A 21,607-nucleotide genomic window follows, 5' to 3' on the forward strand; every position below is an offset into this window, starting at 1 on the left:
TGATAATATAAAAACTAACACACCAGAGTTGTACAAAAAAAATAAGCAAGGAAAAGAGCCCAAGAGAAGTCACAAGAGTCACAGACCCACTTATTAACACAGTAATCCCATTAAAACACTGAACTGAAAGCCATAATATATATGCAGAGGACCTGGTACAGACCCATTCAGGCTCTGCACATGCTGCTTCAGTCTCTGTGAGTTCATATGAACTTTGCTCATGTTGATTTAGAGGGCTTTGTTTTCTTGATGTCTTCCTTCTTCTCTGACTCTTAAACTCCACTTCCTCTTCAACAGAGTTCTCTGAGCCATAAGGGGAGAGATTTGATACAGACATCTCATTTAGGGCCAAGTGAATAATTTCTGGCTGTGGGTCTCTGTATTTGTATTTGTTCACTTTTGCTGCAGGAGGAAGCTTCTCTAATGATGGTAGAACAAAACACTGATTTATGAGTATAGTGGAATGTCATTAGGAGACATTTTATTGGGGGGCAGTATTTGGTTTTACCATTGTCCCTGGACTATCTAGTCTTGAGTTCTTGGTTACCCAAGCAGTGTCAGGTATGGGTTCCATCTCATAGCATGGACCCTAAGTCAAATAAGATATTGGTTGGTTACTTCCACAAGCTTTGCGCCACCATTGCCCTAGCATATCTTGTAGGTGGGGCAGCATTGTAGATCAGAGTGTTGGTAGCTGCATTTGGTGTTTACATTTCTCTTTGGGTAGTGTGCAGAATATTTTCCTGTACCATAGATGCTCAACTTGGGGATGAAGGCTCTATGTAGGCACCAGCTTGATTTCTTCATATCCAATCAGTTGTGTAGGTGTTGTCTTTAGCAGTGGGGGCTTTCTGTCAACTTGTGGAGAGGAACCTATAGTTTTGGCAACATCTTGCATTTGGGGATTCCATAGGACCCCTTTGACCAATTACTCAATTTGCCTCTACTGTATTCTCTCATCCCCCCTTTTTATCTCTCTCCCCACTTGATCCTCCCATTCTAGCCTACCCCATCCATATCTATCTATTCTATTTCTTTTTCCTAACAAGGTCTATCTGTCATCCCTTGTTCCTTACTCTATACCTAACCTCTGTGGTTCTAAGATTACCTTGGTTGTGGTTGACTTAACAGCTAATATCCACATATAAACAAATATATACTGTATTTCTGGGTTTGGAATATCTTACTCAGGGTGATTTTTTTTCTGGTTCCATCCATTTACCTGTGAATTTCATGGTTTTATTATCTTTTTAATGGCTGAATAATAATCCATGGATAAAGAAATGTACCACATTTTATTTATCCATTCTTCTGCTGAGGGGTATATAGGTTATTTCCAGCTTCTGGATACTATGAATAGAGCATAAGTAATCATGGTTGAGCAAGTGAACAGGATGAAGCATCCCTTGGATATATGCCCACAAATGGTATAGCTGGATATTGGGATAGATCAATTTCCACCTTCCTGAGAAACCACCACACTGATTTCTATAGTGGCTATACAAGTTTGCAGTTTCACTAGCAATGGATAAGTGTTTCCCTTACTCTACATCCTTACCAGCATGAGCTGTCCCTTGTCTTAATAATCTGAACCTTTCTAACAGATGTAAGGTGAAATCTCAAATTAGTTTGACTTGCATTTCCTTGGTGGCGAAGGATGTTGAACATTTGTTTCTCAGCCATTGAGTTTCTTCTTTTGAGAAATTTGTTTGTCTGTACCCATTTTTTAATTGGTTTACGTGTTGTTATCTAGTTTTTTTAGTTTTTTATTTATTTTGGGTGTTAGACCTCTATCAAATGTATAATTGGCAAATATCTTTTACTGTTCTGTAGGCTGCTTGCTTTGTCTCTCCTATTGATGGTGTCCTTGCTTTTCAGTTTCATGAAGTGCTGTTTATTAATTGTTGATATTAGTACCTGAGCTATTGGTGCTATGTTCAGAAAGTATTTTCTGGTGCCAATGATATATAAATTTATTTATTTTTATTTTATGTGCACTGATATTTTGCCTGCATGCATGTTTGGGATTATAGACAGTTGTGAGCTGCCATGTGAGTGCTGAGAATTGATCCTGGGTCCTCTGGAAGAACAGTCAGTGTTCTTAACTGATGAGCCATCTCTCCAGACCCTACCAAGTAGTTTAAGGATATTTCCCACTTTCTCTTTTACCAGGTTCAGTGTATCTGGTTTCATGTTGAGATCTCTGATCCCATTTGGGTTGAATTTTGTGCAGGGTGATAAGAATGGATCAATTTGCATTTTTTCTATATGCTGACATCCAGTTTGACCAGTACTACTTGTTGAAGATGCTGTCTTTGTTTCCAGTGTGTATTTCTAGCTTTAAAAAAAATCAGGGGGCTGGAGAAATGGCTCAGTAATTAAGCACACTGGCTGTTCTTTGAGGGGTTATGAGTTCAATTCCCAGCAACCACATGGTGGCTCACAACCATCAGTAATGAGGTCAGATGCACTCTTCTGGTGTGCAGGTGTACATGCAGATAGAGCACTTGTATACATAAAATAAATAAATCTTTTAAAAAATCAAGTGTTCATAGGCATATGGATGTACGAGTATTCAATTTGATTCCACTGATCAACATGTCTGTGTGCAAATACCATGCTGTTTTAATTACTATAGCTCAGTAGTACAATTGAAATCAAGGATAGTAATACCTTCTGCAGTTTGTCTATATGAAGCTGAAAATTGTCCTTTCGATATCTGTGGAGAACTGTACTGGAATTTTGAATCTATAGATTGCTTTTGGTAGGTTGTCATTTTTATTATATTAATCCTACTGATCCATGAGCATGGGAGATCTTTCCATCTTCTGACAACTTCTTCAATTTCTTTCTTTAGTGCCTTTAAGTTTTTTTCATACTTGGTTATAAATTTCTAAGAGTGTCCCAAGACATTTTGCATTATTTGAGGCTACTGTGAAAGGTGCCTCCTTGATTTCTTTGTTATTTGTATACAGGTGGGCTCCTGATTTTTGTCAGTTAATGCTGTACCTAGCAACTTTGCTGAAAGTGTTTCCCAGTGGAATTTCTAGGGTCAATTATGTATACTATCATATCATCTGCAAATAAAGATACTTCTTCCTTTCTAATTTGTATTTCCTTGACCTCCTCTGGCTTCATATTGCTCTAGCCAAGACTTCAAGTACTATATTGAATAGGTATGGAGAGAATAGACAAGCTTATCTTGTTCCTGATTGTAATGGAATTGCTTTGAATTTCTCTCCATTTAATTTGATGTTGGCTATAGGCTTACTCTAAATTGTCTTTATTATGTTTAAATATACCCGGTATCTCTAATTTCTCTAGGTCTTTCATCATGAAGGGATGTTGGATTTTGTCAAAGGCCTTTTCTGCATCTAATGAGATGATTATGTGTTTTGGTCTCTCTCTTTTTTTTTTGAGACAGGGTTTCTGTGTAGCTTTTGGAGTCTGTCCTGAACTCACTCTGTAGACCAGGTTGGGCTCTAATTCACAGAGGTCCACCTACCTCTGCCTCCTGAGTGCTGAGATTAAAGACATGTGCCAGTACCACCCAGGCATGTGTTTTGGTCTTTAAGTTTGTTTATATGATGGATTATATTTATCAGTTTACATATGTTGAAGAATCTGTGCATCTCTGGGATGAAGCCTTCTTGATCATGGTGGATGGTCTTTTTTTTTTAAACATGTTTTTGGATTTGGTTTCCAGGTATTTTATTGAGAATTTTTGCATCTATGTTCATAAGGAAAATTGGTCTAGTTTTCTTTCTCTGTTGGGTCTTTATGTAGTTTGAGTATCATGGTAACTGTGGCCTTGTAAAACGAATTGGACAATGTTCATTCTGTTTCTGTTTTGTGGAATTGTCCTGACCTGCAGGACATTCAATGTGGGTCTGGTAGACACCTAGGAGAAAGATGGAGGACAGGGGATACAGGAACGGACGCCAAGACAGGATTCTGATCAAGGCGACAATTTTATTTCATCACAAAGATTTATATAGGAGAACTGAGGAGGGAAAGGGGGAAGGTGTACTTGTAGCTGCAGGGGCAAGAGGTCAGTGGGAGAGGTGGTCTGCTGAGTTGCCTGGCAACCTAATCTACAGGGCAAGAGGTCAGGGGTAGGAACTCCTATGTTGCTTGGTAACCTGACAGTAGGGTCCGATCCTATCTATTACAATTTACTACTGCTCAGGCCTATCTCCTGACGACCTTGTAGTTTTCCAATTAAGCTAATCTTTAACTGACAGGTAAACCTCAGGCTTGTTACTTGGAATTTGCTTTATGTCAGAAGGGGTGGCAGGGTGGTCTTAGTGTCACATCTTCTCTATGAGTATGTGATACAGCCTAGCTGACTGATGGCTGGAGGTCCCTGACATGGAATAATTTGAGGATTCAACTTCAGTAAGTGGTATGTACCAAGAAAATTATCCATTTCTTTTTGATTTTCCAATTTCCATAAAGTATGTCTTCATGATCATCTGGATCGTCCTAAGGGTCTGTTATGTCTTCCTTTTTATTTCTAATTTTGTTAATTTGAATATTATCTCTCCACTTTTCAGTTAATTTGAATAAGGGTTTGTCAAGCTTAATGACTTTCACAAAGAACCAACTCTTTGTTTCACTGACTTTTTATACCTTTTTTTCTATTTTATTGATTTTATATCCCCGAGTTTCATTATTTCTTACTGTCTTCTCTTCTTTGGTATGATTTCCTTCCTTTTATTCTAGAGTTTTCAGGTGTGCTGTTAAGTTACTAGAATGAGATGTCTCCAATTTTTTTTTTAACGTAAGCACTTAGTTCTATGGACTTGCTTTTTAGAACTTTTTTATTATGTCCCCTAAGTTTGGGTATATTGTGTGTCCATTTTCATTCAATTCTAGGAAGTCTTTAATGTTTCTTAATTTCTGCCTTGATTTTTTTTCATTCAATTGCAAGTTGTTTGGTTTCTGTGAGTTTGCAAGCTTTGTTATTTCTGATACTCAGGTTTAATCTGTGGTGATCAATTAGGATGCAGGGAGTTATATCAATTTTTAAATATCTGTTGAGACTTGCTTTGTGTCCAATTATGTAATCAATTTTGGAAAAAGTTCTATGAGGTGCTGAGTAGGTATATTCTTCTGTGTTTGGGTGAAATGATGTATAAATGTTAGGTCCATTTGGTTTATAATGCCAGTTAGCTCCAGCATCTCTTTGTTTAGCTTTTGTCTGGATGACCTATTGGTGAGTGGGGTATTGAAGTCTCCCATTATCTGTGTGTGTAGTTTAATATTCAATTTAAGCTGTAGTGGTGTTTCTTTTATGAACTTGGGTGCCCTTGTGTTTGGTGTATAGATATTAAGAATTGCAGTGTCCTTTTTGGTGGATTTTTCCTTTGATGACTATGTAGTGTCCTTCCCTCCCTCTAATTAGTTTTAGTTTGAAGTCTATTTTGTCAGATATTAAAACGGCTACCCCAGCTTGCTTCTTAGACTCATTTAAATGGAATATCTTTTTCTAACCCTTTAGCCTGAATGATGTCTATTCTTGATGTTCAGGTGCATTTCTTGGATACAGCAGAAAGATGGTTCTGTTTTGCATCCATTCTGTTAGTCTATGTCTTTTTGTTTAGGAATTGAGACCATTGATGTTGAGAGCTATCAATGAGCAGTGTTTGTTGATACCTGTTATTTAGTTGTTGTGGTGGTGGTGTATGTGTGTATGGTTTGTGTGTATGTGTCATGGTTTGATTTACTGGTCTGGGGTTATTCCCTTTGCTATCTTGGGTGTGCTTAACCCTTTTAGGTTGGAATTTTCCTCCCAGCACGGTAAGGAAAGATTTGTAGATAGATGCTGCTTAAACTTGGTTTTGTCATGGAGTACTATATTTTTTCCATCTATTGTGATGGGAATGTTGTCTGGGCTGCCATCTGTGGTCTCTTTGAGTCTATAAAACATCTGTCCAGACCATTCTGGTTTTTAGAGTTTCCATTGAGAAATCTGGAGTTATTCTAAATAGGTCTGCCTTTGTATGTTGCTTAATCTTTTTCTTTTTATGTTTATATTATTTGTTCTGTATGTTTAGTATTTTGATCATTATGTACTGGGGGTTGGGGATGGCTTTCTTTTCTGGTCCAGTTTATTTGATGTTCTGTATGCTTCTTATACCTTGGTGTGGGCATCTCCTTCTTTAGGTTATAGAAATTTTCTACGGGGTTGTTGAAAGTATTTCTTGTGCCTTTGACCACAAAGTCTCTTTTTCTTTCTCTATTCCTATTATTCTTAGATTTGGTCTTTTCATAGTGTTCTAGATTTCCTGGATGTTGTGTGCCATGCTTTCTTTTAGATTCAGTATTTTCTGATTGACTTACCCATGTCTATGATCATGTCTTTAGATGCCTGAGATTCTCTCTTCTATCTCTTGTATTCTCTTGGTGAGGTTTATCTCTGAGGTTTCTAGATTTTTTCATTTCTAGATTTCCTTCTATTTGGATTTTCTTTTATTCTATTTCTACTTTCAGGTCTTAAACTATTTTATTCATTTCCTTCCACTGTTTGTGTTTTCATAGATTAAGAGATTTATTCATTCTTCTTTAAAGAATTCCCTGAGAATGGGGGCAGAGAGTGAGGAGAGGCCACAGCAGAAGGTCTGCTACAGAGTTGGGGATGAGACTGGGATATTGGATTTGGAGGAATAGAGGGAGAGGTTAAGATCTGCAGTTGCCTGTGTGCTCCCAAGGAGTGCCTGCTGGGATTAGGCTGGGATAAAGCAATGAGTTGGCAGAGGGAAAGATATGTGAGATTCATTGGAAGTGGAGCAGTGGGAGGGGGAGAAGGCCCCAGTAGGCGGTCTGCTGTAAAGCTAGGGGTGAGTCTGGAGGATTGGATTTGGAAGAGCAGAGGGAGAAGTGAAGAGCTGCAGCTAACCTACCTGATTCCCTAGTTAGAGTCCTTTGGTAGTTTTAAAGCACACTTACATGAAGTTTAAAAATTTTTTAAAAATGTAACCCATTTCTGTTATTGTATTACAATGATGCTTTGAACTTTCCCTTCTACAGGTTAAATTTCCACCTGAGATATACTATAAAATTTTTACTCACAGACATATTGAAGATCTGTGTGCTAACAGCCCTAGAGATTACACAAAGCTTCCAGCAAGATACACATCTCATAATAAAGATGATCCACCTCAGGTTGAGGATAACAGTGGCTGGTACCGCCGTATAGAAAACAATGGCTGGAGGCCTGTTTCCCATAGAGTAAGAAAATGGAAATAGTAGTAATTTTTATTTTATATATTTAGAAATGAATCGGTTTTGAAAATTAATCTTGAATTTTAAAAAATAATTGTAATTTAATTGAAAAAATTGCTTAACTTAGGTATTCTGGGGTTGTTGTTAAATAAGATAAATTGTTATCATTAGAATTATTTGAATTATTATTGCGTGGGTACAAGTGATGAGCGGGCAAGCATGGATGACTATGTGCTCCAGTATGTGTGTAGACAACTTGTAGAGTTGGTTCTCTCCCTCTCTCCTTCATACTCAGGGCATCAGGTTTGATTGTTTTATTTGATTGGTGTTTTTGTACAGAGAGCCATCTTGTTGGCTCTCTTATGTTTATTTTTTTCAACATAGTAATTTTTTTGTTTCTCTGGAAATTTCACATCATGTACCCTAATCCCAATCCTTCCATATATGCCCTCCACCCTTATAACCCTCTCAAAGAAAACAAGAATAAAAATTAAAAAACAAAACCAACATCTTGCCAACCCCTCTGTGCAACAACCTGCCTCTCTATTAAAACAGCCTTCTCTCACACCCACCACAGCTGCCTCATCTCCAGTTCTGCCTTGGATGTACCACTGCACTCCTCTATCCTGCCTCTCTATCACATATTCACCTGTTATAGTAGCATTGGGAACTGCAGTGTGTCATGCAGTATAACCTTTTGCCTAAACAGCTTTATTTGTCAATGTTCCCTGTAGTCGTTGGTCTGGTTCAAGGCCTCTGGTTTCTGCCATACTATCAATACTGGACCCTCACCAAGACTCCTCTTGGATATCTTGCTGTTGCTCCAGTCATGGAGATCCTGTGGCTGTAGTTCCATAGAACTAGTCCCTTCACATGTTCCAGCAGCTCAGAGATGGGGTAGATGTTGAGGCAAGCCAACTCAAAGCCCTGGGTCTGTGCCTGGGTAGTAGCAGAGTTGGTCAGCCTGGACCTCTGCAGGGCCAGCTCTCCTGCACCTTGTGGCTGGCTAGGGGAGGTGCCAACTCAGAATGGCCCTTGGACATCAACATGGTTTTAGGTGGCAGCCTCAGCTATAGACATCTGCATGGCCTTTGGCAGTCCCCATGGGACATCACCACAGATCCTATCCACATCAGGACTGTGGGTACAAATATGGCCCTTGGCAGCAGCATGGGGTAGACATCACTCTGGAGCCAAATGGAAGCACAGGTCACTAACATCAACTGGTGCTCATTGCTGTCATGTCTCCAGTTCCACCTCTCCACAGAGCATGAACTGCTTTACCTCTCTCCCCGCTCTATCCACCACATACACGTTTATAATGAGGTGGTGGGCAGACTCCTCTTACATTAATTTTTAGTAATCAGATTTGAAACTAGGCCATTTTTATTTTCTCTTTGTCATTCAGTATGTTATTACATGTCTGTCATGTGCTAGGCATAGTTCCGGATTCTAAGAACACAGTGGTAAGAAGACACAATTCCTTCTCTTACAGAAGATGCCTGTGCCTAGAGATCAGTCAAGCAGGCAGGATGTTTTAGTGCGATATGGTTAAGAGGTTAAACAGGGCAAACTGTTGGGAGACACAGTAAACATTTTCTAGAGTTGTATTGTGGGAAGAGAAGATAAACAGGAATTGAGAAAAGAGCCAGCCAGCTAGGACATGTCATTCAAAGACAACATAGTTTGGGACATACAAGTACTTCTTTTCTGAGTGGATATAGTCCTCAAGGATTAGTCATAAGACAGCAGTACTAGGAGGGGTTAGGTATGATTGGATGAGATGAGACAGACATGATTAGAATAGGTTTACTGTTCATTCATTTCACTAGGTACTGAAGGAATGGCTTAGTACACAAGAAGCTTGTCAATGTTGTTGTAACAGGTGCTTCTGAAACTGTGTTGCCCATAACTTAATGAGAACTATGTTGAAAAGGCCTGACTTCTCTTCTTATCCTCTCTTGTATGTTCCCACCAACATAAAGTTCTTGTCTACAGAGAGTTCTTCAATCAGTATTTTAATTCTGTATATATTCATCTTTACTCTGCCATAGTTTTGGATACCAACTGAAAATGAAGTGTTGGAAAGCACAAAGGAAAGTGAATTTCATTTCTCTAAACTGAAGAGAAAGCAAGATATGGAAAAGAAAAGAAAAATTAAAAAGATAGAATGGATGAGGCAAATGTAAGTAGATGACTTGGTCTTATTAAATAAATAGGTAGTATTGAGAAGTTGAACTTGTCCTATTTAATTTTTAATTTCAAGGATTACAAAGCAACTGCAATTAAGACATTTGTGCCCAGCATGAAGGCACACAGAGATGATTGGGCCAGACCACAGGACTGAGAAACAGACCCACACATACATAGTTGGTTTTTTAAAAGCAAAGGACATTGTTTATTCTCTGCTGTTGTAAGATGATCTGATCACAACAACTTAAGGGAAGGGTTTATTTCAGCTTACAAGTTTCACTGAGGGAAGTCAGGGCAGGAGGTTATGCACCACTTGAAGCAGAAACCATGGAATAATGCTGCATGTTGGCTTATCCTTCACTAGCTTTCTTATACAGCCCAGCACCACCTGCCCAGGAATGGAGATGACCGGCAAGCTGGGTCTTCCTCCATCAATTAACAATCAAGACAACACCCCACAGACATATCCATAGGCCATTTGCAAAAGGAATTGCATTTAGAAAAGATACTGCTTTCACTTGAGATGCAGGCCTTCTTTGAGCAATTCTTACAGGTCAGATCTAGTGATGAAGGGGTGAGTTCCCTCAGCTCTTGTCTCAGAAAGTCTTAATGAGCTTTGTTCAAATGGTCCAACTCATGGTATCCACAAGTGCTTAGACTGCAGGCATGAACTACCACACAGGGTTCTATGTGTATCAAATTCTTTCAGGCCCTTGGTCCTCTGTGCCTGGCACATCCAAATGTTTCCCCAGGTTTGAGACATTTCATTGATGAGGTTCTGTCTCCACTTTTTGCCATTTTGTATTGATTCAGATTTTTTGTTGTTGCTTTTTGTTTTGTTTTGTTTTTTCATGACAGGGTTTCTCAGTGTACCTTTTGAAGCCTATCCTGGCACTCACTCTGTAGACCAGGCTGGCCTAGAATTCACATAGATCCTCCTGCCTCTGTCTCAAGTGCTGGGATTAAAGGTGGGTGCCACCACCACCTGGCTAATTCAGAATTTTTTTTAACAGTAACATTGTATCTTAGCGTTTTTTCTTTACCTTTTTTTCCATCTAAGATATTACAAAAGATCTATCTTTGTGTTCTTATTTTTCTCCTGACATAATGTAATGGTGAAGCTATCAACTGAATGATTAATTTGAATTAGTGAATTCCTCACTTGTAAGGATTAATTTCATTATCTTTATCTGCTAAGTTTCATTCATAAATTTCCCATTTTGTTGAATTTTCTGGATGTAATTCTGTATCACACTGAGTTTCCTTACATTTGTTAAGATGCTTAATTGCATTTAGTTAATATGCTTTTCTTTTGAAGTCTGTACTAAAGTTCCGTTCCCTTGGAAGCTTCATGTTACTTTGTTTTCTCCATACTTCTGTATCTACACCTGCTGGATAAGTTGGGCTAACTATAAATGGACTTTTGGAGTAAAAAAGTCTCCTAACATGTCTGTTTGAATATTGCCAGGCAAAGGACACTGGCTTTGTTTCAGCTGGCCATGGAAATAAACTACTTCCCCTGCTATAGTCAGTGGCTTCTGGATACCCTGAATGTAGCAGCAGGTTTGAGGAATCCATCTTCCTCTGAATGCCATGTTGGGTGACAGTATGGAGCCACCATGATGATGTTTACACATTAGGTTACCACCATACTGACTTCTGTGGGTGCCAGGAATGAGGGCATAGTGGGATTACTATTTCTTCAGGTACTCTGAGGAAAGCATCATTTATGTCTTTTCACTACTGGTGCAGGCCTTCTTTAGGTATTTCTTGTAGCTCGGGTCTAGTAATGATGACAAAGTCTGCGGATGATCCACTTGTCTTCTCAATGTGTGTTCCATGTTCTTGGTAATAACTACTAATGTCTCCCTCTTCATGTTTGGTGGAACACTGACCTTAAAGTAGTACTTAAAATAGTATCAGACAAAAGGAGGATGTGCTTAGAGTCAAATTTGAATGCAGGCTGTCCCCATTTTTACTACTTTCATGATCCTGAACAATTCCTTAACATCCCCAGCTATCAATTCTTTATATAAGACAACAAATAACTGCCATAAATGACTGTCTTAAAAGGAAGATAAAATGTATCCAACACACAGATGTAGATAAGCAAACCTCCTTATTTTTACTCCTGTTTAGAAGTATACAGAACAAAAGCTTGATTTAATTTATAAATTTTAATATATAAACATTTATCAATTGTGTTTATCTTTAATCACTTTTTTAAAAAAAGATTTATTTATTTATTACATACCAGAAGAGGGCACCAGATTGAATTGTAGATGGTTGTGAGCCACCATGTGGTTGCTGGGAATTGAACTCAGGACCTCTAGAAGAGCAGTCAGTGCTCTTAACCTCTGAGCCATCTTTCCAGCCCCTCTTTAATCACTTATTACAAAGGATGTGTGTCACTTTTTTCATTTATTTAGGTACTACCTAGGAAACCTGGAGGCCAAGGCGACACATCACGAAACTCTAGGCCTAATTCACAGAGCAACAAAAGGACTAATAAGGTGCATTGAAGATGGAGGGGTAGATTCTGTGATGGAATGGGAAGTAGATGAAGTGCTGAACTGGACAAATACACTCAACTTTGATGAGTAAGTACAGAGGCATTCACAGGGAGACAAAGTCTTACGTTTTTCTTTCTAAAATTTTCCATTCCCATGTTGAGCCTTGGGGTTATGAACATAACCTTCAAAAACAGTATTATTTGTCTAAACAGAAAAGGCAAAACTGGTTTTGAGAAAATTACAGTAAGGCAGAAGAATACATTACAGCCGCTATGTCTAACTCTTTTACTTTGGGATTCAGAAACAAGGCTAAGACCATGATTAATTATGCAAAGAATTAACTTTATTTTATTTAAATATTCATATATGTTGTGATAGGGCACGAGACTAGACCTTGGCAGGTGAAGGACATGCAACAAGCATGCCATGAAGACAAAAGTTACACGGGAAGTTTTGCTGGGGGAAGGGAAAGAGTAAGGGAAGTGAAGGGAGAGAGAAACACACACACACACACACACACACACACACACACACACACACACACACACACACACAGAACCTGTCTGCCTCTTCAGAGGAACAGCAAGAGTGGGAGTAGATGGAGCTTGTCTCTCCAACCCCCCCCCCCTGCGAGAACAAGACTTTATTGATGTTCAAAGTGCAAACCAAAATTGCCAACTGAAAATTAGGATAAAAAATGACATTAAACATTAGGATTAAAGATTGACCCTGGGAGTTGGTTCAATCTAACAGAACACTGATTCAATTCCCGCCCCCACATCCAGGGAGATTCTGGATTCTGCATGGTCATGCTGCAGACATGATACATTAACACCTCAAATGTTTAACTCTGGGTGATACTGACCAGAGCCAGGTCTTGGGTGTTCTCCCTGAAACTTCAAGAAGCCTGAGTCCCCATTGTAGCTGGAAATGGCATTAACTCTTCCCACCTAATGTCTGGACAGTGAGTGAACACTCAGGTCTAGGAAAGGAATTTTTCAGGGACAGGGGTCTGGAAGAGGTGCTCCCTGGAGGGAGCTTGTCTCTTAAAGGGACCCTTTGTGCCTACATAAAGACAGGGTACTGATTGCCATGTGCCCCAAGAGGCAGGGCCAAGATTTGTCTGGATGCTAAAAATATTAAAGCAATTTACTTATATTATGTAAAGCAATAGGCTCAACCTATATGGTCCACTTTTTTTAGATATTAAGAAACGGCATCAGTAGCAAATGGCTATTCAAAGGTATTTTTAAAATTTTGTGTGGGTACTTCAAATGACCAGCATGGCTAGTAACAAGTGATGGCAAGAGTGCTGAGAATGGACCCTTTATACACGGTTGGAAGGAATGTGCAGTAGTTCTGCCACTCTGTGAAATGCCTGGTAATTTCTCAAGTATTGCTATATAATCCAGCAATTCCACTCCAAAGTGTATACAAAGAAAAATGAAAATATATGACCACATGAAAACCAGCCCAAACATTCACTGACATTTTATAATGAGGAAAAAATTAGAAGTAACCTCAGTGTCCATCAGCTGATGATTAGGCAGGCAAGTAAAACTTAGTATGGCCACACAACATAGTATTACTCAGCAATTGAACAGAAAAATTCTGGTATTTGCCATGATGTCAATGAAATTGTCAAGTGATGGCAGCTTAATTACAAATGATTCCTGTATATGATATATGCAGAATAAATAAATTTAGAGACAACGTATATTAGTAGTGGTCACCTGAGGCTGTGGAATTGGGATTACAGAGAGGTCATAGCTAAGAGATGTTGAGTGTCTCCTGGATGTAATGATAATATCTGAAAATTGATTGTGGTGAAGAACGCACAACTCTGAATATACTAACCACCTCCAAACTATATACTTTACATGAGTGAATTGTAGACCCAACAAATTACACCTCAGCAAAGCTGTTAAAATGTTCAATATACATTCAGCTATAAGAAAAGTGAATACTGCATGGGCAAAGAGAAAAATTGTAAGAGTGACAAGGAAAAGGAAGATATTAGAGGGAGATAAAGGGGACAGGAAAAATCAAGGTGTCAGTTATTGACAGAATATGAGAAAAGAGACCAGAGGAAGCAGCAGATGACAATAGGGAAACTTCAGAGATGTCTTTGTCATCAATATCTGAGGAGATACTGGCATAGACAAGCGCCTGTGCTGCCAGTTATTTTTCTCAGATTCTATGTGTAGTGTGGGATGAACATACCGTGGTTTGAAATGGTGAAAGTAACAGAAGAGCCACATATTTTGCTTAAATGTTTCCAAATAATGTACTTTTTTCAGTTCATTCCAGTTAAGTATGTAAAAAGCAAAGTGCTTTCACTGAACCCTGACAAGAACTTAAGGCCAGGTGAGTGGTTACTGGGAGTACACTAGTAGTACTTCTACCACAGACACAAATTATCTGCTGCAGAATCAGGCTTTGCAGCAGCTTGGCCCTAAACAGGGATAAGCAGCTACTTCCCCTGGCTTTTATGGTGTCCAATGTCCATTACCATAATCTTTGTTTATAAATGGTTTAATGACACATCCTGCTAGAAAAGTTTAGAATGTGGCATTTCTCCCTACAGGAAAATTGGCAAGTCAGTAGTTTCTTGAAAAGACCTCTAAAAATCTGGATAATTACACTTACAGATGGATTTGTTTTTAAAAGGCCCCATTATTCTATTTTGAGACAAGGTCTTACTATGTCACCTGCCCTACCTTACCTGTCTCCAGAGTGCTGGAATTAAAGATGTGCGCAATCACGGCCAGCAGGTTACATTTTAACCTCTTGTAACTCCTTGTCCTGGAGATTGCCTTATAAGCATGTGTGACACACTAGGAGGTGATAAAGTCATGAAAATCAGACATTACGACTAGTGAAGATGTCACCATTAAGCATATGTTAATTAAGTAACTTATTATTTAGTAAGTCATTTTAATGCCCATATGATATGTTGCAGGTACATTGCTAACTGGAAAGAAACTGCTACAAGCAACTCTTCAGCTAATTTAAAAGGTAGGGGTGTGTGTGTGTATTTTGCTTCCATGTAACTGTACCACATACATGAAGTGCCTATGGAGGCTAGAAGAGGACATAATATCCCCTGGAACTGGAGTTACAGACAGTTCTGTGGTAGCATATGGCTACTGGGAAGTGAACATGGTCCTCTGGAAGAACAGCCAGTACTCTTAACCACTAAGCCATCTCTCCAGTCCAAAGTAGGTGGTTTTTAGCAATACTTTATGGGAAATCTGTACAGGTCCAAATGACGTTCTTCACATCTGTATGTATGTCCAAGGGGCAACCTTTCATTATCCTGAAGAAAGTGTGTGTGTACATGTGGATATAAAGGACTCTGTCAGGTCATTTCTATCTTTATATGTAGGGCTGTCATTTGAAAATAAGTTTTCTGATTTATTTAAGGCTGGATAAAACATTTTTAAAGTTGTATAGCTCATGTTTTTTCAGTAATGATCTCCAGTGACCAAACCTGATTGGCAAAATGAATGCCTCCAAATGTTGGAAATGTTTTTTTAAGTTCTATGCCACTATTGTCCTTCCAGTAATAGCACACTGTAGACTATCATTACACCACAGAAATACTAATGTGTCTAACATCTTAGGTTTTTTGTTTTTTTTTTTTGGTTTTTATGAGACAGGGTTTCTCTGTATTGTTTTGGAGGCTGTCGGTCCAGCCCGGCCTCGAACTCACAGAGATCCGCCTGCCTCTGCCTCCCAAGTGCTGGGATTAAAGGTGTGCGCCACCATCGCCTGGCACATCTTAGGGTTTCTATGCTGTGATAAAACAACAGGACCAAAAATAACCTGGGGAGGAAAGGCTGATTTCTACTCCATTTAAACTCCTGCATTATAGTCAATCATCCAAGAAGTCAGGGCAGGACTGATGCAGAGGCCATGAAAGGGTGCTTGCTCTCCACGGCTTCTCAGCTTGCTTTCTTATACCACGCAGGACCACCTGCCCAGGGGTGGCAATGCCCACAATAGGTGGGCCCTCCATCATCCATCACTGGTCAAAGCAATAGTTCAGGCTTGTTTAGAGGCCAGTCTTACGGAGGTATTTCTCAATTAGCAGTCTTTCTGCCTGTCAACCAGCATAATAGCCAAAGACTGATTACCTGTGATCAGAGTGTAACTCTGCTACCTTATATGAGAAGCATTCAGATAGAGGTTAGAGTCTGGGTTTGAGTTCTGGTACTGCTGCTTAATAATAACAATAGAACCTAGCTCATGGATTGTTGTGACCATACAGAAAGCTTAGACTAGTGCTTGACACGTAACAGAGCTTAGGATGCTGTCCAACACATATTACCCCAAAACTAATATGAGCTATCTTTTTCATTAGCCGTTGACCTACTCCCAGCTCTCTGCTACCACTCAAATCCAACACGTGGTTTCCATGCTGATATTCCCCAAGTCCCTTCTACATACAACAGATAATGTGAACTTGCTACAACTACAACAGATAATGTGAACTTGCTACAACTACAATGAATAATGAACAACTTGATTTTTTCAAACAAATATATGAAACATGTTCCATTATCTGCATTTTCTGAGGAGAGACGCTATGACTTGCTCAAGGTCAGTCTGTGTTAGGATCTGAACTGAAGCAGGTTAAGAATTCACAGCAGAAACCCTATCATACAGTCTATTCCTCAGATACACAGCTTTCGACATATAAACTCAGTTGGCTATGGCCTCTGGCTGTACCTACATGAACATGTTCAGTTGTCACTCATAGTCTTCATTTTTTGGACCCCATGCCTGTTCCTTAAACACACCAAGCAGTTTTGCATGGAGCTAATGCTGATCTGTTAGATTTACTTATATGGTGTGATCTGAATAGGTCAACAATGGCTACCTCAGAACAGCCTGAGAATCCTGTGACTGCTCATTCCATGGGGGCTGGGTCCATCATCAGCACTGAAAGCTGGGAGGGTCCCTGGAGAGCCTGGAGAGTTGCTGGTCTTCAGGACATGTAGGAAACCTGAAGAAGCTGATTGTGCTATCAGTGAAAGAACACAGCAACAGCACAACTGAACTTGCCATTAAAGTGAAGGCAAGCAGGCAACACAAGCATTTCCTTTCCACCTTCTTTTATTTTAGCTGCCACTAAAAGGGGCCATCCAGCTCACTGACTCTAGACTCACAGCTGGGGAACCTGCATAAGACCAAACAAGGCCCTCTAAATGTGGGTGACAGTTGAGTGGCTTGAGCAGTTTGTGGGGCCACTAACAGCAGAACTGGTATTTATCCTTAGTACATGAACTAACTTTCTGGAGCCCATTCCATATGGAGGGATACTTTGCTCAGCCTAGATACAGGGGGAGAGCCTTGGCCCTGCCTCAATGTGACAGAATTTGTTGATTCCCCATGGGAGGCCTCACTCTCTCTGAGGAATGGATGGGGGGGCGGTGAGGAGAAGGAGATCAGCAGAAGGATGGGAGAGGGAACTGGGATTAATATGTAAAATAGATTTTTAAAAGAACATAAATGGCAGATGCAAAAAAGGAAACAATATAAATTACTAAATTCTGAAAGGTTATGGTAAAAAGATAGATTCTTCCAACTATCGTATGATAAGGGCAAATAAAAACTATCTTAAATACTGAAAAAAGATGTTGGCACTGGAAAAATGTGTGCTACCCTTCAAGAAGCTAGAAAAAGGCAGGCACTTGAGGGAGGCAGGCATATCTCTGCGTTCAAGGCCAGACCGATCAATATATTAAGTTACCAGAACAGCCCTGTCTCAAAAAACAAACAAACAAACAAACCCAAAGAGATAGGGTGTGCATGTGTGTGCAAGCAGGTTGGGTGGGAATCCAGAGCAGATTTGATGGTTCAGTTGGGAATAAAGAAATGGCTATAGTTAATTACAAAGTACCCAATTCCAAATACTATTAGAGTATTTCATTTAATTCTCACAAATCCAGGTAGGGCCCGGGGAATGGCTTAGTCGGTAAGACCACTTACTGTGCACACTTAATGATCTTAGCAAAAGAAAGGCCAGACATAGCTTGTGGGTGCCTGTAACCTCAGCATTAGGGAGTGGACAAATGTCCCACTCCATATCCAGTAACAGGTGCTCCATGTTCAGTGAGAGGATCCTGACTCAAGAATAAAGCAGTATGATAGAGAAGGTCACCTCACAACATACTCTGGCCTTTATGAGGGTATACACACATGATGAGGCAGGTGCTACCACAATCTTAAATTTTACAGATGAAGACTTGGGCTTACAGAACATAAATAGACTGCTCTAAACTATGCAGGTAGTTTTTAGTAGGTCACACTTAGAACCTGGGCCATACAGACACCTATGTAGAGATGGACAATGGTTAAAATAAAAACGAATTCAGAGACTGGAGCATTGACAGCTTCTGTTAAACAGCAATAAGGACATGTCCTCAAAGTGTGAAGGAAAGGACTACAGAGCAGGGCACTGTTCTAACCACCTGTCATTTCTCTTTAGATGTCAGGCTTGAACAAATACAGAAAAGCCTATATGTCAACTATGGAGATGGGTCAGAGCCTCCAACGCAAGGACCATATGAGGATGATTACTATGAAAATACTTACATAAGACGTCAGTTCACTCCCTTAACACCCACTTCCCCATATTGAATGAAACTCTAAAGGACTTCTTTTTTTAAGCAATGGCCCTTTCAAGCCAATTTTTTCAGTTAAAGCCAAGAGACTGTGTATTCTGACTACAATGACTTGTGTGCATATTTAATCCTAATTAAGGAAAATTACAGAAATACTACACTGGAGAGTGTATAGTTCTTCCTGGTATGTAGTTGTCTGACAAACACACTTTAAAGTATATTTAAGTTTAAAGTATATTTAGGTATTAAAGACTCCAAATACAATTTGCTTTTCATACAGTTGCTCAGGGCAGAACTCATTCACTGTACACTCCATGTCCAAATGGCCCTTGCTTATTTTTTTTCCCTGAACTGCCCACTGAAGTATTTCCTAAATTATGCACAGGTAACAATTTACACATTTCTGGGGGAACATTGTATTTCACAACATGTGAAACATCCAAATCAGGGTAACTATGTTTCCCATCTCCTTTAGTTTGGTGCCTTTGGATTGAAGGGTGCTGAAGTGAATGTAGGAGTACATGGATTTCTCTTGTACACTGGTTTTCTTTAGAAGTAACATTGCTGGTTCCCATAGTTTTGCTTTGAATTTTTTGGAGTGACCTCAACTCCTCTCCATAATGGCTATCCTAATTTACTTTCCCTCCATCAATATATAAGGGGTTTCTTTCTCCATATTATTGACACTAATCTTTGGTTTTTGACATTTTGTGGTTTTGACAACTCAACATTTGTAAAAGCTTCTTACATATTATTATTATTATTTTGAGACAGGATTTCTGTCTCCAGGCTGGTCTCAAACTCAGAGGTCCACCTGCCTCTGGCTGCCTAGTGCTGGGATTAAAGTTGTCTCCACTACAGCCTGGCTCTTACGTATTCTTGATATTAATGATTTACAGATGAATAGTTGGCAAGTATTTTTATCCAAAATCTGTAAGCTATCTCTTTATTCTTACAATTTTGTTTCTCCACATGAACACTTTAGTTGGTGTGTTGTCCCATCTGTCAATTTTTATGTTTTCTGTGCATTAAAGATGCTATCAAGAAAATCATTACTTACATTACCATTTTCTGTTTCCCATTTCCTGTAATAGTTCTGTATCTTACATTTAGGTATTGACACATTTCTGAGTTGACTTTGGTGGAGGGTGTGACAGAGAGTCAAATTTCAATCTTCTGCACTAAAATACAGTTTCCTAGCATCAATGGAAATCAGGAGACTGTCCTTAGGTCAATGTATGTTTTTGAAACATCTGTGTAGAATCATCCTGGTGAGGTATGTGTCTTTTCTGTGAGGTATGTGTCTTTTCTGGGGTCGTCAAATTTTCCTTATCGGCACCCAGTGTCCTGCAATCCTTCCAAGTATGTAGGTCTATATGAATTTTTTTTTTTTTACTTTCTAGTTCTCTATAGAATGTTCCTGGTATTTTCAAAAAAATTTTTTTTCAGGTTTTTTGAGACAGGGTTTCTCCTGGCTATCCTGGAATTCACTCTGTAGACCGGGCTGGCCTCTAACTCAGAGATCAGCCTGCCTCTAACTTCTGAGTGCTGGGATTAAAGACATGTGGCACCACCTCCTGGCTTCTATTGATTTCTTTATCTGATATGGACATTTAATATTAGTTCTTCCAACCATAAACATGGGAAGTCTTTACATCTTGGGACTTCTCCAATGACTTTCATCAGTATTTTATAACTTACATAGTATACAATGGTCTATCATCAGAGTCTCAGTTGAATTTATTCCAAAATTTTTATTTTATAATTACTGTGAACAGATTTGCTTTCAGTTTCCTTTACAACAGGTTTGTTAATAGCAGGATGGAACTAGGCCTGCACGTAGTGATTTTTGGCTTGACTTATCTGGACCTAAGAAAGAAAATGACACCCCTGATCCCACTGCAAACTAGTGGAACTCAAAACGAGAAGCCTAAGAACAAAGCAAGGCATTCCTATGCTCTCTATCCTCAGCAAAGTAAACTATACTTAACATAAAGGGGCAAACATGTCCAAATACAGTTAATTGTGACTTGAATACCTTTCACCAATAGATCATCCTCTTCTGAAAAAAGAAATGTGGTTTACATATACAGCTGAGTACTATTTAAGTCATAAAAAAATAAAATCATGTTACCTATCATCTGTGGCAAAATGGATCTGGATAGCATCATGTTAAGCAAAATAAAAGCCAGGCATAGCAAAACCAATAATGCATTCTTCTGTCACATGGAAACAAAAGACCTCAAAGCAGAAAAACAACTGTGTGTTAGCGGAAAAAAGTGTGTGTGTGTGGGGGGGGGATTTGCAGGGAGAGGGAAGCTTTCTCGAGAGAATGAAGAACAGACACGATCAGTAAATACATGTGTATATTTCTAAAAGCCTGGGGGAATGGGCTGTGAAGACTTTTATCATAAAGAAACTATACGCCTGGGGCTGGAGAAATGGCTTAGTGGTTGAAAACACTGACTGCTTTCCCAGAAGACCAAGGCTTGATTCCCAGCATCGAAACGGTGGCTCACAACTATGTAACTTCAGTTGTAGGGAATCTACTCCTATATTCTGGCATGCAAGACGTATACAGACATAATGTAGGTAAAACACCCACATACATAAAACAACAAAAATCCTCTTAAGGAGAAATACTTAACCTGATTTGAACATTATACCACATACACCACATACACGGATCAATACATTAATATGAGTACATTTTTAGGCTTTCAGATTAAAAAAAAAACTCTCACAAAGCATACAAGAACTCATTTCATGTGCTTAAATTATGTTTCTTTTTTGCATTACTGGGATTGATGGCATATATTGTCAATCTCAAGACATCATACATTGTGGGAATTAAAAGGTAAGAAAAAAAAAGGACCACACTATCCAGCAACTCCATTTCTGGTTTTATGCCTAAAAGAACTAAGAACAGAGTCCTGAAAAGATGTCTACATATGCATGGGCATTATGATAGCATCCTATTGCTGGGGCAAAATTCCTAAGGTAAACAACTTATAGGACTCCTTTATTTTAGGCTCTGTAGTG

At 39.2% G+C, this 21,607-nt stretch overlaps 2 protein-coding genes across 13 annotated transcripts in view; one reads left to right on the forward strand and one right to left on the reverse strand.

The window, feature by feature from the left end:
* CUNH11orf65 (chromosome unknown C11orf65 homolog) overlaps positions 1-20,768 on the forward strand; it is a 34,830-nt gene extending 14,062 nt beyond the window's left edge. For 10 of the 12 annotated variants that reach the window (XM_040729830.1, XM_040729832.1, XM_040729833.1 and 7 more), the window contains 5 exons: positions 7,033-7,233; positions 9,282-9,412; positions 11,850-12,020; positions 14,896-14,951; positions 18,430-20,768. In XM_040729830.1, coding sequence (XP_040585764.1) covers positions 7,033-7,233; positions 9,282-9,412; positions 11,850-12,020; positions 14,896-14,951; positions 18,430-18,581 — 711 coding nt within the window. In that variant the 3' untranslated portion in view covers positions 18,582-20,768. The remainder of the gene's footprint in view (positions 1-7,032; positions 7,234-9,281; positions 9,413-11,849; positions 12,021-14,895; positions 14,952-18,429) is intronic. The other 2 variants (XM_040729836.1, XM_040729837.1) reach the window with 1 other exon arrangement.
* Atm (ATM serine/threonine kinase) overlaps positions 12,255-21,607 on the reverse strand; it is a 117,324-nt gene continuing 107,971 nt past the window's right edge. Inside the window, exon 64 of the mRNA XM_040729828.1 lies at positions 12,255-14,770. The gene's annotated coding sequence lies outside the window, so the exon portion shown is untranslated. The remainder of the gene's footprint in view (positions 14,771-21,607) is intronic.

The sequence above is a fragment of the Mesocricetus auratus genome, unplaced genomic scaffold, assembly GCF_017639785.1.
Source record: "Mesocricetus auratus isolate SY011 unplaced genomic scaffold, BCM_Maur_2.0 Super-Scaffold_100022, whole genome shotgun sequence".
Classification (NCBI taxonomy): Eukaryota; Metazoa; Chordata; class Mammalia; order Rodentia; family Cricetidae; genus Mesocricetus; species Mesocricetus auratus.